At 43.7% G+C, this 14931-nt stretch overlaps 1 protein-coding gene across 1 annotated transcript in view; it reads right to left on the bottom strand.

Moving 5' to 3' along the window:
- Positions 1-6904: 6904 nt before the first annotated feature.
- Positions 6905-14931, bottom strand: part of LOC115152886 (fatty acid synthase) — a 39474-nt gene continuing 31447 nt past the window's right edge. The window contains exons 37-43 of the mRNA XM_029697790.1: positions 14626-14814; positions 14321-14548; positions 12157-12215; positions 11905-12057; positions 10589-10687; positions 8753-9004; positions 6905-8677 (exon numbers count right to left, since the gene is read on the bottom strand). Of these exons, the coding sequence (XP_029553650.1) occupies positions 8540-8677; positions 8753-9004; positions 10589-10687; positions 11905-12057; positions 12157-12215; positions 14321-14548; positions 14626-14814 (1118 nt within the window). The 3' untranslated portion in view covers positions 6905-8539. The remainder of the gene's footprint in view (positions 8678-8752; positions 9005-10588; positions 10688-11904; positions 12058-12156; positions 12216-14320; positions 14549-14625; positions 14815-14931) is intronic.

The following is a 14931-nucleotide window of genomic DNA, read 5'->3' as shown; positions in this document are numbered from 1 at the left end:
GAAACCTAGAGAGGAACCAGGCTATGAGAGGTGGCCAGTCCTCTTCTGGCTGTGCCGGGTGGAGATTATAACAGAACATGGCCAAGATGTTAAAATGTTCATAGGTGACCAGCAGCGTCAAATAATAATAAACACAGTGGATGTTGAGGGTGCAACAGGTCAGCACCCCAAGAGTAAATGTCAGTTGGCTTTTCATAGCCGATCATTCAGAGTATCTCTACCGCTCCTGTTGTCTCTAGAGAGTTGAAAACAGCAGGTCTGGGACAGGTAGCGCATCCGGTGAACAGGTCAGGATTCCATAGCCGCAGGCAGAACAGTTGAAACTGGAGCAGCAGCATGGCCAGGTGGACTGGGGACAACAAGGAGTCATCAGGCCAGGTTGTCCTGAGGCATGGTCCTATCGCCATGACATCGCCTACTGTAATTGGGGATTTCTATTGGAGAAGCAGTTTTTGCCTATCTTTATACTGTTCTGGCTTTGCTATAATATCGTTGGAACAACCTACCATCTCATTACATGTTTGCAGTGAGAAATGGAAGATGGTTCTGGTAAATAAAGTGCCTTTGGAAAGTATTCAGACCCCTTAACTTAAAAAAAATACAATTACAATACAGCCTTATTCTAAAACGGATTAAATTTAAAAAAATCTGCAATCTACACACAATACCCCATAATGACAAAGTGAAAACCGGTTTGTAGAAATCTTTGCAAAACAAAATCAACATAAAAAATAAATACCTTATTTACATAAGTATTCAGAGCCCTTGCTTTGAGACTCGAAATTGAGCCCAGGTGCATCCTCTTTCCATTGATCATCCATGAGATGTTTCTACAACTTGATTGGAGTCCACTTGTGGTAAATTCAATTGATTGGACATGATTTGGAAAGGCACACCCCTGTCTATATATGGCCCCACAGTTAACAGTGCATGTCAGAGTAAAAACCAAGCCATGAGTTCAAAGGAATTTCCTGTAGAGCTCCAAGACAAGATTGTGTCGAGGCACAGATCTGGGGAAGGGTACCAAAACTTTTCTGCAGCATTGAAGTTCCCCAAGAACACAGTAGCCTCCATCATTCATAATATATCTACCATAAGCCACCTCCAAAGTTGTTTTAGAGAATTCGGCAGTACGTCCAACTAGCCACACAACCACAGATCACGTGTTATGGTATTTTATTGATGCCAATTTTAATGCACAGCAATACCGCAACAAGATCCTAAGGCCCATTGTCTGGCCATTCATCAGCCGCCATCGCCTCATGTTTCAGCATGACAATGCTCGGCACCATGTCGCAAGGATCTGTACATCAAATCAAATCAAATCAAATCAAATGTATTTATATAGCCCTTCGTATATCAGCTGAAATCTCAAAGTGCTGTACAGAAACCCAGCCTAAAACCCCAAACAGCAAGCAATGCATGTGAAAGAAGCACGGTGGCTAGGAAAAACTCCCTAGGAAAAACTCCCTAGAAAGGCCAAAAACCTAGGAAGAAACCTAGAGAGGAACCAGGCTATGAGGGGTGGCCAGTCCTCTTCTGGCTGTGCCGGGTGGATATTATAACAGAACATGGTCAAGATGTTAAAATGTTCATAAATGACCAGCATGGTCAAATAATAATAATCATAGTAGTTGTCGAGGGTGCAACAAGCACGTCCGGTGAACAGGTCAGGGTTCCGTAGCCGCAGGCAGAACAGTTGAAACTGGAGCAGCAGCATGGCCAGGTGGACTGGGGACAGCAAGGAGTCATCATGCCAGGTAGTCCCAAGGCATGGTCCTAGGGCTCAGGTCCTCCGAGAGAAAGAAAGAAAGAAAGAGAGAAAGAGAGAATTAGAGAGAGCATATTTAAATTCACACAGGACACCGGATAAGACAAGAGAATACTCCAGATGTAACAGACTGACCCTAGCCCCCCGGCACATAAACTACTGCAGCATAAATACTGGAGGCTGAGACAGGAGGGATCAGAAGACACTGTGGCCCCATCCGATGATACCCCCGGACAGGGCCAAACAGGCAGGATATAACCCCACCCACTTTGCCAAAGCACAGCCCCCACACCACTAGAGGGATGTCTACAACCACCAACTTACCGTCCGAAGACAAGGCCGAGTATAGCCCACAAAAATCTCCGCCATGGCACAACCCAAGGGGGGGGCGCCAACCCAGACAGGAAGACCACGTCAGTGACTCAACCCACTCAAGTGACGCACCCCTCCCATGGACGGCATGGAAGAACACCAGTAAGTCAGTGTACATAATTCCTGGAAGCAGAAAATGTCCCAGTTCTTCCACGTCCTGCATCCTCACCAGACATGTCACCCCCTGAGCATGTTTGGGATGCTCTGGATCGACATGTACAACAGGGTGTTCCAGTTCGTGCCAATATCCAGCAACTTCGCACAGCCATTGAACAACATTCCACAGGCCACAATCAACAGACTGATCAACTCTATGCAAAGGAGATGAGCTGCATGAGGCAAATTATGGTCACACCAGATACTGACTGCTTTTTTGATCCACTTCCCTACCTTTTTTTAAAAGGCATCATATCTGTATGACAGGAAGTAGAATTTAATTAGCAACCCAATCCAAAGATTTTCAACTGAGACATAAAACATGAACTTCTCATTACTTTGACACATACGGTACAGTGCCTTCGAAAAATATTCAGACCCCTTGACTTTTTTCACATTTTGTTAGCTTACAGACTTATTCTAAAATTGATGAAATTGTTTTTTCCCCTCATCAATCTACACACAATACCGCATAACGACAAAGCAAAAAAATGTTTTTAGAAATTTTTGCAAATGTATAAAAAAAAAAACTGAAATATCACATTTACATATGTATTCAGACCCTTTACTCAGTACTTTGTTGAAGCACCTTTGGCAGCGATTACAGCCTCGAGTCTTGCGATTACAGCCTCGAGTCTTCTTAGGTGTGATACTCAAGGACATTCAGAAACTTGTTCCAAAGTCACTCCTGTGTTGTCCTGTTGGAAGGTAAAACTTTGCCCCAGTCTGAGGACCTGAGTGCTCTGAAGCAGGTTTTCAATGAGGATCTCTCTGTACTTTGCGCCTTCATCTTTCCATCGATCCTGAAGGTTAGTGTCTTTTCTGTAGGGAAGCTAATTATCCGTCATTTATGACATTCCTGGGAGTGTGTAAACTATAATTTTTTATTACCATATAATTTTGGAATGTTCTCTATAGTTATGTACTTGAAAATGTATCAATTGACCAATTCGGCACATTTGGGCAGACTTGATACAACATTTTGAACAGTAATGCAATGGTTCCTTGGATCAGTCTAAAACTTTGCTGCCATCTAGTGGCTAAAATCTAAATTGCGCATAGAGTCCTAAGTCATATAATGTTCTTTCTCTTGCATTTCAAAGATGATGGAGAGAAAAAAAATTAAAACCCATGTTTTTGTCTGTATTATCTTTTACCAGATCTAATGTGTTATATTCTCCTACATTAATTTCACATTTCCACAAACTTTAAAGTGTTTCCTTTCAAATGGTATCAAGAATAGGCTACCTGGGGCGGCAGGTACCCTAGTGGTTAGAGCACTGGACTAGTAACCGAAAGGTTGCAAGATGAAATCCCTGAGCTGATAAGGTAAAAATCTATTGTTCTGCCCCTGAACAAGGCAGTTAACCCACTGTTCCTAGGCCATCATTGAAAATAAGAATTTGTTCTTAACTGACTTGCCTAGTTAAATAAAGGAAAATTGTAAAAAATATCCTTGCTTCAGGTCCTGAGCTACAGGCAGTTAGATTTGGGTAGGTCATTTTAGGTGAAAATTGAAAAAAGGGTCAGATCCTTAACATTCAATTCTCTGGCAACAGCTCTGGTGGACATTTCTGCAGTCATCATGCCAATTGCACACTCCATAAAAATGTGAGACATCTGTGGTATTGTGTTGTGTGACAAAACTGCTAATTTTAGAGTGGCCTGTTTTTGTCCCCAGCACAAAGTGCACCTATATAATGAACATACTGTTTAATCAGCTTCCTGATATGCCACACCTCTCCTTAACAAAGGAGAAATGACACCGAGGACGTAAACAAATGTGTGCACAAAATTTGAGAGAAATACGTTTTTTTTGTGAGTATTTCAGCTCATGAAACGTGGGACCAGCACTTTACATGTTGCTTTTATATTTTTATTGAGCATAAATTCAGAAATTGTAAATTGAGCACAACCCTGGGGAAAGGCCAGGGTCTTAGTTGAAGATCACATTTGTTAATGAATCTCCATTAAGAGAATCAGACCAACCTACCCACTGGGCACAGACGTCAACGTCTATTCTATGTTGTTCAACGTAATTTCATTGAACTGACGTGGAAACAACGTTGATTCAATCAGTGCATATACCTTTCAAAACAAAGGAATGTTGATGCATGGGGGGGTGTTCATGAGAGAATAGAACAAGTCTGCCATCCAACAGTCTGCTCTGGTTCAACCCCAGATACTCATTAGCTCATTGACCTGTGCTGAAGAGCTCTAATTTAATAAGTGAGATGAATTGATACAGGAAAGAGAGAGTGAGTGAGAGAGAGAGAGAGAGAGAGAGAGAGAGAGAGAGGAAGAGGAAGAAAGAGTGACAGAGAGAAGGAAAGAAGTTTGAGAAAGCGAGAGAGGGAAAGAGGTAGAGAGAGACAGAGAGAGAGTGAGAGTTAGAGACTAGATAGTGTGTTTCAGAAATTGAGATGAAAAAGAGATGCATCTGTGACTGATCCTCTGTGAGATGACTTCTGCTGCTGTAGTCTCTAATAACCATTCAGTATAACATCATTACCTAGTCCTAGACCACCAGGCATCCATCCACCCAACACAGATAGCATCATAATGCCAATATCTATCATTTATCATCATTGAGGAAGACCAATCCTAACATGCAGGCCTGTTGTAAACTTGTCCTCACTTCAACTTTGTGGCCGTGGATAGAAATAATGACTGTGCTCCTCTGCAAACCTTTTCTTCTCAACCTCTGATTTCCAGGGAAAGAAATTTGAGGTGATTAAGACACGCCTCATTTTAAATTCCACCTGTCACAGGATAGGACAAATAGACAGCAGTTTATTGGATTATTTCAGATGATGAACACCAACAGAGAGAGGACAGTGAGTGTATATGCATTTAGATGTATCTCTCTCTCTCTCTGTGTCATAACAGCCTTTGAACATCCAAGGCTGTGGTTTAATCAGTCTGCCTCGCAGGGTGGTCGTTTTCTGAAAAACAATCTGTTGCTCCTCTGAGTGTCCCAGCCCTACCTTCGTCCCAAATGACACCCTATTCCCTACATAGTGCACTACATTGACCAGAGCAGTGCACTATGTAGAGAACATGGTTTCATTTGGGATGCATCCCTTGTGTCTGAGCACTAGATAGCCCCCTGTTGGACTGAAAGGCCAATCCAGCGGTCTTGTTTCTTATAATATATAACAATATTTCATTTAGCAGATGCTTTTAACCAACGTGACTGACAGTCACGTGTGCATTCATCTTATCACTTTCACTCACATCATCTGTACTCAACCTCAAAGGAACACACACACAAAACAACTCTCTGTCCATGTGTCCAGACTAACTTTAAAGGCAGAGGCAGATCTGTAGGGAACGTAGTAGCAGATGGCCCTCATAGCCGAAAGCTGTGTGATGGCCCTCATAGCCGAATGCTGTGTGATGGCCCTCATAGCCGAAAGCTGTGTGATGGCCCTCATAGCCGAAAGCTGTGTGATGGCCCTCATAGCCGAATGCTGTGTGATGGCCCTCATAGCCGAAAGCTGTGTGATGGCCCTCATAGCCAAATGCTGTGTGATGGCCCTCATAGCCAAATGCTGTGTGATGGCCCTCATAGCCGAATGCTGTGTGATGGCCCTCATAGCCGAAAGCTGTGTGATGGCCCTCATAGCCGAAAGCTGTGTGATGGCCCTCATAGCCGAAAGCTGTGTGATGGCCCTCATAGCCGAAAGCTGTGTGATGGCCCTCATAGCCGAAAGCTGTGTGATGGCCCTCATAGCCGAAAGCTGTGTGATGGCCCTCATAGTCAAATGCCCTCATAGCCGAATGCTGTGTGATGGCCCTCATAGCCAAATGCTGTGTGATGGCCCTCATAGCCAAATGCTGTGTGATGGCCCTCATAGCCAAATGCTTTGTGATGGCCCTCATAGCCAAATGCTTTGTGATGGCCCTCATAGCCAAATGCTGTGTGATGGCCCTCATAGCCAAATGCTGTGTGATGGCCCTCATAGCCGAATGCTGTGTGATGGCCCTCATAGCCGAATGCTGTGTGATGGCCCTCATAGCCAAATGCTGTGTGATGGCCCTCATAGCCAAATGCTGTGTGATGGCCCTCATAGCCAAATGCGGTGTGACTTTTTAGTGGTAACTTCTATACGACACAAACACATGACCAGCAAAGGAATAACACCCATTTAGAGACACAGGACATCTGATTGCATAAGGAATGTGTGGGGATGTATGGTCAGTTATACGCAGGGCTTGACATTAAGGTGTGAAAGGCCAGGAGTATGTCATGAATGCCCGAAGATTATAGACACTTGTGAAAAAAGCTGTTTACACACAAACGTCATAACTTGTTTAAGTGAAAGACTGACACTTGGGAGGAACCTGAAAGATCAGGCTACAGGCTGTGGTTGGTTGTTTTCAGTGAAAAATATCACCTGCCTTATGGGACAACCACAGATCAGCCTGAACTTGCCCAGTTCACTTGCCCAGGGCAATAAAGTAACCCCTACTAAGTATTTGGTGCATAACAAGTTCTCTCATTATATTCCCTCTCAAATCAGTTGAATATGCTGAACACAGTACTTGCTGAGAACTATAATGTCCTTGTTAAGTTTACATAGAACAGACAGTGAGGCAGGATGTTAGTGAGAGCTCTTTATTTGGACTAATACAATAAATACAACTAGAGGAGCACACCGTCAATTTCCTCCTCCTTTTTACTGCAGCCAATCACAGGGCTCAAATTACAGTCACCGGACTCTTCATAGACCTGATTAGAAGTCTCAGAAGTCAGGTCAGTGTGTTGCATTCTGGGATTGGACCCAAGATCTTAGAGGACCTTTAGGGGACAGCAAAGATCATGGGAGTCAAAAACAGATAGAGGTATAAAGTTGCCTGGTAACCACAGATCTACAATAGGATCAGATTACCCTCCCAACAGTCCTAACGGGAGGACAGTAAAATATCTGTTTCTGGACTAGTGGTTAGGGGTCAATTCTACCTACTCCTCAACAAAGCCCGTTCTTCAGATCAATGATTCCACATTACTAACAAAATGGAAGCTTGGACAAACTACTACTCTTTCAGTGAGACAGTCAAATCTGGTCATGTTCAGTGGGCACCAAACATGAACGCTCGTCTTCAGTTGCAAAGCATTTTGCTACGTTGTGCCGTAGTGAACACGACCATAGGTTTAGCAGGACATCACTTGTATGGCACTACCCAAATACTGGACTATTGCTCAATTTCCTTTCAAATAAGTGACAAAGAGTTTTGAAGCATTGCATGTTGACAGCAGCAATATTCAAATATTTAAAATGAGTCTTGTGTAACAATATTTCAGGAATGTTGGAAAATGTCTTCCCATTTAAGGAAAAGACAACAATGATAATTTAGTAACCCATTGTGGTCACATAGAACATCATAAATTTTTAAACAGCAGCAACTTAAATGACTTTTTTTCTTTAAAAAAACCCGACATCATAGAAACGTGAACTGTAGATATCTAATCAGTCCTCTTAAAAAGGTGTACTCACACAGAAAAGACAACACACACAGATCTCAACCCAGAAGAATAATGTTGTTTTCAAAAGGTTCAGTTCTTAACTGGAAAGACATGGAGTCTAGGAAACAGCTAGGTAATAAAGTCATTAACTTGATCAAATATGGCATCAGTCCAACACTTTATCCATTTCCTTGTAGCGACAGTAACATCTTTAGTTCTCAAGTTGAGGAGTCTTATGCATGTCACTGTGTGAACCTACCTTAAGTAGACCAGTGTAACAATACTACAACAGTCACCATCTCTGCAAGGCAACAAAACACATCAAAATCTACTAAAATAGGGATCATAAAAGGGTCCACCCACACAGCTTTATCATCAAGGTAACGACACACCGTTTAGCAGTTTCATAACACATCAGCTAGGTAGGTTATCTAGTCACTAGTCAGTTGGCAACACAGCCAGGCTCACACGCTAGGCTAGCTATTGGGTTGAGCCAGCGTGTTTCCAGTTGTAGCAGGATTATCAGTATGGACATTTATTCTACCATTCCAAACATGATAAAGAGACAGGATAAAAAAAAGAGAGGACCTTATTGGTAGCAAAACATACAGCACGTTTTGTTCCCATGGGAACATACCCTGTGGCAGCGAGACAAGCTTTAATTGGTGGGGGATTGCGTCCATTATATGTAATGATCAATGGGGTTTAGATTTGATGATAGGAGAAGTTGATGCTATTGGAGGAGAGGGCTGGAAATGGGCGGGACTGGTCTAACCCTCTCGGGCACTGATGCGTGGCTCGGCCAATGAGCTGTGGATGATGCTGCTGATAGACTCAACCCCCTCTCCTTCCAGGAAGCTGCGGTGGTCTCCCTCGATGACGTGAACCGACACCTTACCATCACACACCTGGGGAGAAACAAAACCAGTTATTATAGTAGTGTGTGTGTGTGTGTGTGTGTGTGTTCGTGCAAGTGCAATCACCTCATTCAGTTTGTAGTCGGCCCCCAGGTTGTCTCCGTAGTCGCTGCTGGCCTTGGCGCGGAGCAGGGTGACGTTGCCATGGTATTTGGTTGCCGGGACGTAACTGTCGGCAGCCTTGAGTTTGTAGTAGAATGTGGCGGCGGCGAATCGCAGGGAGTCTTTACTGACGTTCTTATGGCTGGAGGTGATGAGGTCCACCGCCATGTTGACACGGGCCTTCAGATCAGACAGAGGGAGGAGGGTCTCCAACAACTGGACAGAGAGATTTATCATTAACAGCAGACTTGTACATTTACTCAGTGAAAACAATGTACTGAGCAAATATCAAATTGGCTTTTTACCAAATTACTGGACGACAGACCACGTATTCACCATGCACACCCTAAGTGACAAACAAACAACCCGAAACAAAGGCTTTGTTGATTTCAAAAACTTGACTCAATTTGGCATGAGGGTCTGGTATACAAATTGATGGAAAGCGGTGTTAGATTTTATAATGTTGTATGTTTTTCCTCCATGTAAACAAACAACAAGTGTGGGGTTAAAATTGTCAAAAAAACATCTTTCCACAGGGCCATGGGGTGAGACAGGGATGCAGCTTAAGCCCCGCCCTCTTAAACATATATTTCAACGAATTGGCGACGACACTAGAACAGTCTGCAGCACCCGGCCTCACCCTACTAGAATCTGAAGTCAAATGTCTACAGTTTGGGCCGATAACCAGCTAATCAAAATCCAGAAGAGAGACGTTAAATTCTACAACCACCTAAAAGGAAGTGAATCCCAAACCTTCCATAACAAAGCCATCACCTACAGAGAGATGAACCTGGAGAAGAGTCCCCTAAGCAAGCTGGTCCTGGGGCTCTGTTCACAAACACAAACAGACCCCACAGCTCCAGCACAGCAGCACAATTAGACCCAACCAAATCATGAGAATACAAAAAGATAATTACTTGATACATTAGAAAGAAGTAACAAAGAAACAGAGCAAACTACAAGACTATTGGGCCCTAAACAGATAGTACACAGTGGCAGAATATGACTGACCAAAAATGAAGAAAATATCTTTGACTATGTACAGACTCAGTGAGCATAGCCTTGCTATTGAGAAAGGCCGCCGTAGGCAGAACTGGCTCTCAAGAGAAGACAGGCTATGTGCACACTGCCCACAAAATGAGGTGGAAACTGAGCTGCACTTCCTAACCTCCTGCCAAATGTATGACAATATTAGAGACACATATTTCCCTCAGATTACAAAGACCTACAAAGAATTTGAAAACAAATCCAATTTTGATGAATCTATTGGGTGAAATACCACAGTGTGCAATCACAACAGCAAGATGTGTGACCTGTTGCCACAAGAAAAGGGCAACCAGTGAAGAACAAACACCATTGAAAAATACAACCCATATTTATGTAAATGTTATTTTCCCATTTGTTCTTGAACTATTTGCACATATTGACAATTGAAATGTCTTTATTATTTTGGAACATGTGAATGTAATGTTTATTGTTAATTTTATATTATTTATTTAACTTTTGCTTATTATCCATTTCACTTGCTTTGGCAATGTAAACATATGTTTCACATGCCAATAAAGCCCCTTAAATTGAATTGAGAGAAAGGGGGGGGTACAAAGAGAATGTGGGGGGGTACAGAGAGAGAGAGCGGTGTACATCGAGAGCAAGATACACACAGAGAGAGAGAGAAGGGGGAGACAGAGAGACAGAGAGGGGGGTACACAGAGAGAGAGAGTGGGGTACAGAGAGAGGTACACAGAGAGAGAAAGAGGTACAGAGAGAGAGAGGGGAGAGAGAGGGGGGAGTGCAGTGTACCTTGCTGTACTCGATGCCAGTAAACTGCTGGATGAAGGCACACATAGCTTCAGTCTCTGCCTCTGACTCTTTACCAGGGGTCAGCTTGGATTTGTAGCTCTGAAAGGAAAATAACTTAATGTTGGTATTCTAACTCCACATAACACTACACTGTGGTCCATGTTGGTATTCTAACTCTACACTACACCGTGGTTCATGTTGGTATTCTAACTCTACACTACACTGTGGTCCATGTTGGTATTCTAACTCTACACTACACTGTGGTCCATGTTGGTATTCTAACTCTACACTACACTGTGGTCCATGTTGGTATTCTAACTCTACACTACACTGTGGTTCATGTTGGTATTCTAACTCTACACTACACTGTGGTTCATGTTGGTATTCTAACTCTACACTACACTGTGGTTCATGTTGGTATTCTAACTCTACACTGTGGTCCATGTTGGTATTCTAACTCTACACTACACTGTGGTCCATGTTGGTATTCTAACTCTACACTACACTGTGGTTCATGTTGGTATTCTAACTCTACACTACACTGTGGTCCATGTTGGTATTCTAACTCTACACTACGGTCCATGTTGGTATTCTAACTCTACACTACACTGTGGTCCATGTTGGTATTCTAACTCTACACTACACTGTGGTCCATGTTGGTATTCTAACTCTACACTACACTGTGGTCCATGTTGGTATTCTAACTCTACACTACACTGTGGTCCATGTTGGTATTCTAACTCTACACTACACTGTGGTCCATGTTGGTATTCTAACTCTACACTACACTGTGGTCCATGTTGGTATTCTAACTCTACACTGTGGTTAATCATGAGGTTAGGAGTGTTGCAGTAGAGTTCACGTTGAGGTAACTGAGTATGAACGTGCCTGAGGGCCTCTGTGTACATGTGCATCCTGTTAACATGTCATCATTGTGTCAGTATGTAGACATGTATCACCGATGTGTCTGTGTATCCATGTGGTCCGTGTGTGTGTGTGTGTCTGTATGTGTGTGTATATCCATGTGTCTGTATGTGTGTGTGTGTCTGTATGTGTGTGTGTATCCGTATGTGTGTGTGTATCCGTATGTGTGTGTGTGTATCCGCGTCCGTGTCCGTCTGTGTCTGCCCGTCCGTCCGTATCCGTCTGTGTCTGCCCGTCCGTCCGTGTCCGTCTGTGTCTGCCCGTCCGTCCGTGTCCGTCTGTGTCTGCCCGTCCGTCCGTCCCCGTCAGTGTCCGTCCGTCCGTCACCGTCAGTGTCCGTCCGTCCGTCTGTCCGTGTCCGTCTGTGTATCCACGTGTCCGTAAGCGCTCACCTGTGTGTAAGCGGCGACGTAGGAGTGTGATCCGTCGAAGAGGAAGAGGTACTCTACGGTTCTACCCTGTGCCTGCAGCTGAGAACACATCTCAAACGCCACACAGGCTCCAAAGGAGTATCCGGCGATTCGGTACGGACCCTCTGATTGCACCTTTACACAAAAAAATCTGAGACAGTTATTTAGAAATCACTAATCATCTATAATTTATCTAAATGTACATTACAAAGTTGTGGTTAGTATATTACATACCTGACATATACACTCCACATAGTATGCAGCCAGCGACTGGATACTGTCCAAAGGAGCAGCTAGAGAGATGGATGGTCTGAGTCATTTTGATCAAGGTTAAATCAAACTTTAGTTGTCCCATGCGCCAAAAACAACAGTGAAATGCTTACTTACAAGCCCTTAACCAACAATACAGTAAATAAAATAGAGTTAAGAATTGTTTTACTTTTAGTTTATTCAGTAAATATTAACACAATAAAATAACAATAACGAGGCCATATACAGGGGATACCAGTACCGAGTCAGTGTGCGGGGGTACAGGTTAGTCAAGATCATTTGTAATGTAGGTAGTGGTGAAGTCACGATGCATAGATAATAAACAGCGAGTAGCAGCAGTTTAAAAAGAAAGGGGGGGGGGCAATGTAAATAGTCCAGGTGGCGACTTGTTTCATTGTTTACAACTTTAGAGCGAGAGTGTGTGGGGTAACTATCAGTATGAGAATGAGAGAGAGAGAGGAGGGAGTTTGTGTGACTGTGAATAAAGTGGCTTGTGAAAGTATTCAACCCCCCTTGGCATTGTTCCTATTTTGTTGCCTTACAACCAGGAATTAAAATAGATTTTTTTGGGGGGGGGTGGTTGTATCATTTGATTTACACATCATGCCTACCACTTTGAAGATGCAAAGTATTTTTTCTTGTGAAATAAGAAATAAGACAAAAAAACTGAACTTGAGTGTGCATAACTAACTATTCAACCCCCCAAAGTCCATACTTTGTAGAGCCACCTTTTGCAGCAATTACAGCTGCAAGTCTCTATAAGCTTGGCACATCTAGCCACTGGAATTTTTGCCCATTCTTCAAGGCAAAACTGCAACAGCTCCTTCAAGTTGGATGGGTTCCACTGGTGTACAGCAATCTTTCAGTCATACCACAGATTCTCAATTGGATTGAGGTCTGGGCTTTGACTAGGCCATTCCAAGACATTTAAATGTTTTCCCTTAAACCACTTGAGTGTTGCTTTAGCAGTATGCTTAGGGTCATTGTCCTGCTGGAAGGTGAACCTCTGTCCCAGTGTCAAATCTCTGGAAGACTGAAACAGGATTCCCTCAAGAATTTCCCTGTATTTAGCGCCATCCATTATTCCTTCAATTCTGACCAGTTTCCCAGTCCCTGCCGATGAAAAACATCCCCACAGCATGATGCTGCCACCACCATGCTTCACTGTGGGGATAGGGTTCTCGGGTGATGAGAGGTGTTGGGATTGCACCAGACATAGCGTTTTTCTTGATGGCCAAAAAGCTCAATTTTAGTCTCATCTGACCAGAGTACCTTCTTCCATATGTTTGGGGAGTCTCCCACAAGCCTTTTTGTGAACACCAACCACGTTTGCTTATTTTTTTTCTGGACACTCTTCCGTAAAGCCCAGCTCTGTGGAGTGTACGGCTTAAAGCGGTCCTATGAACAGATACTCCAATCTCCGCTGTGGAGTTTTGTAGCTCCTTCAGGGTTATCTTTGGTCTCTTTGTTGCGTCTCTGATTAATGCCCTCCTTGCCTGGTCTGTGAGTTTTGGTGGGCGGCCCTCTCTTGGCAGGTTTATTGTGGTGCCATATTCTTTCCATTTTTGAATAATGGATTTAAAAAAGGGTCCTCTGTGGGATGTTCAAAGTTTCGGATATTTTTTTTATAACCCAACCCTGATCTGTACTTCTCCACAACTTTGTCCCTGACCTGTTTGGAGAGCTCCTTGGTCTTCATGGTGCCACTTGCTTGGTGGTGCCCCTTGCTTAGTGGTGTTGCAGGATCTGGGGCCTTTCAGAACAGGTGTATATATACTGAGATCATACGACACTTAAATAAAGTCCACCTGTGTGCAATCTAACTAATTATGTGACTTCTGAAGGTAATTGGTTGCACCAGATCTTATTTTTGGAGCGTCATAGCAAAGGGGGTGAATACATAAGCACACACCACTTTCCGTTTAGAATTTTTTTAAACAAGTTATTTTTTTCATTTCACTTCACCAATTTGGACTATTTTGTGTATGTCCATTACATGAAACACAAATAAAAATCCATTTAAATTACAGGTTGTAATGCACCAAAATAGGAAACACGCCAAGGGGATGAATACTTTTGCAAGGCACTGTACTTGTGCGTACATGTGTGTGTATGTCTTCATGTGTACCTTTAGTGCACTGCAGGCCATAGCAGGGAACACTGAGCTTGGCGGTGAGCGTGCGGAAGGCAGCGATGGAGCCCTCTATAGGGTGGACCAGGAACAGCGGGCGCTCAACACTCTGCACCTCGTTGAGACGTGAGACCGTGGGGCTGTCTGGGTTGACCAGCATCAAACTGAGGTCCGACTCCAACAGAGAACGCACTCCTCCCTTCTTCACTGGAGACTGACGGGACTCTAGAGTGAGAGTGAGAAAGAGAGCGAGAGACATGAGCCCAAGAAACACACACACACAACACACACAACACACACACCTGTCGTTCCTGCCGGTTGGCTGGACAGCTCTCTGAGCTTGTTGATGGTGAGCTGTCGGATCTCCCTCATCGCCATGACAATGTCGTAGTCACGCTCCAGTGTCTGACGCACTTCCACGCCCATCAGAGAGTCCAGACCCAGATCAGCCAATGAGGCGTCAGCGTTCAGGCTGCTGACATCACGTACACCTGAGAGAGGGAGGGAGGGTGAGAAGTTACACATCATGAATACATACCAAATTAGGGATGCAAAATACTGGCCACTTTCCCAAAATTCTCAGAAATCCCAGTTGGAAGATTCCCAAA

Source organism: Salmo trutta, chromosome 18 (assembly GCF_901001165.1).
Source record: "Salmo trutta chromosome 18, fSalTru1.1, whole genome shotgun sequence".
Lineage (NCBI taxonomy): Eukaryota > Metazoa > Chordata > Actinopteri > Salmoniformes > Salmonidae > Salmo > Salmo trutta.
This window is presented reverse-complemented; position numbering and strand designations above follow the sequence as displayed.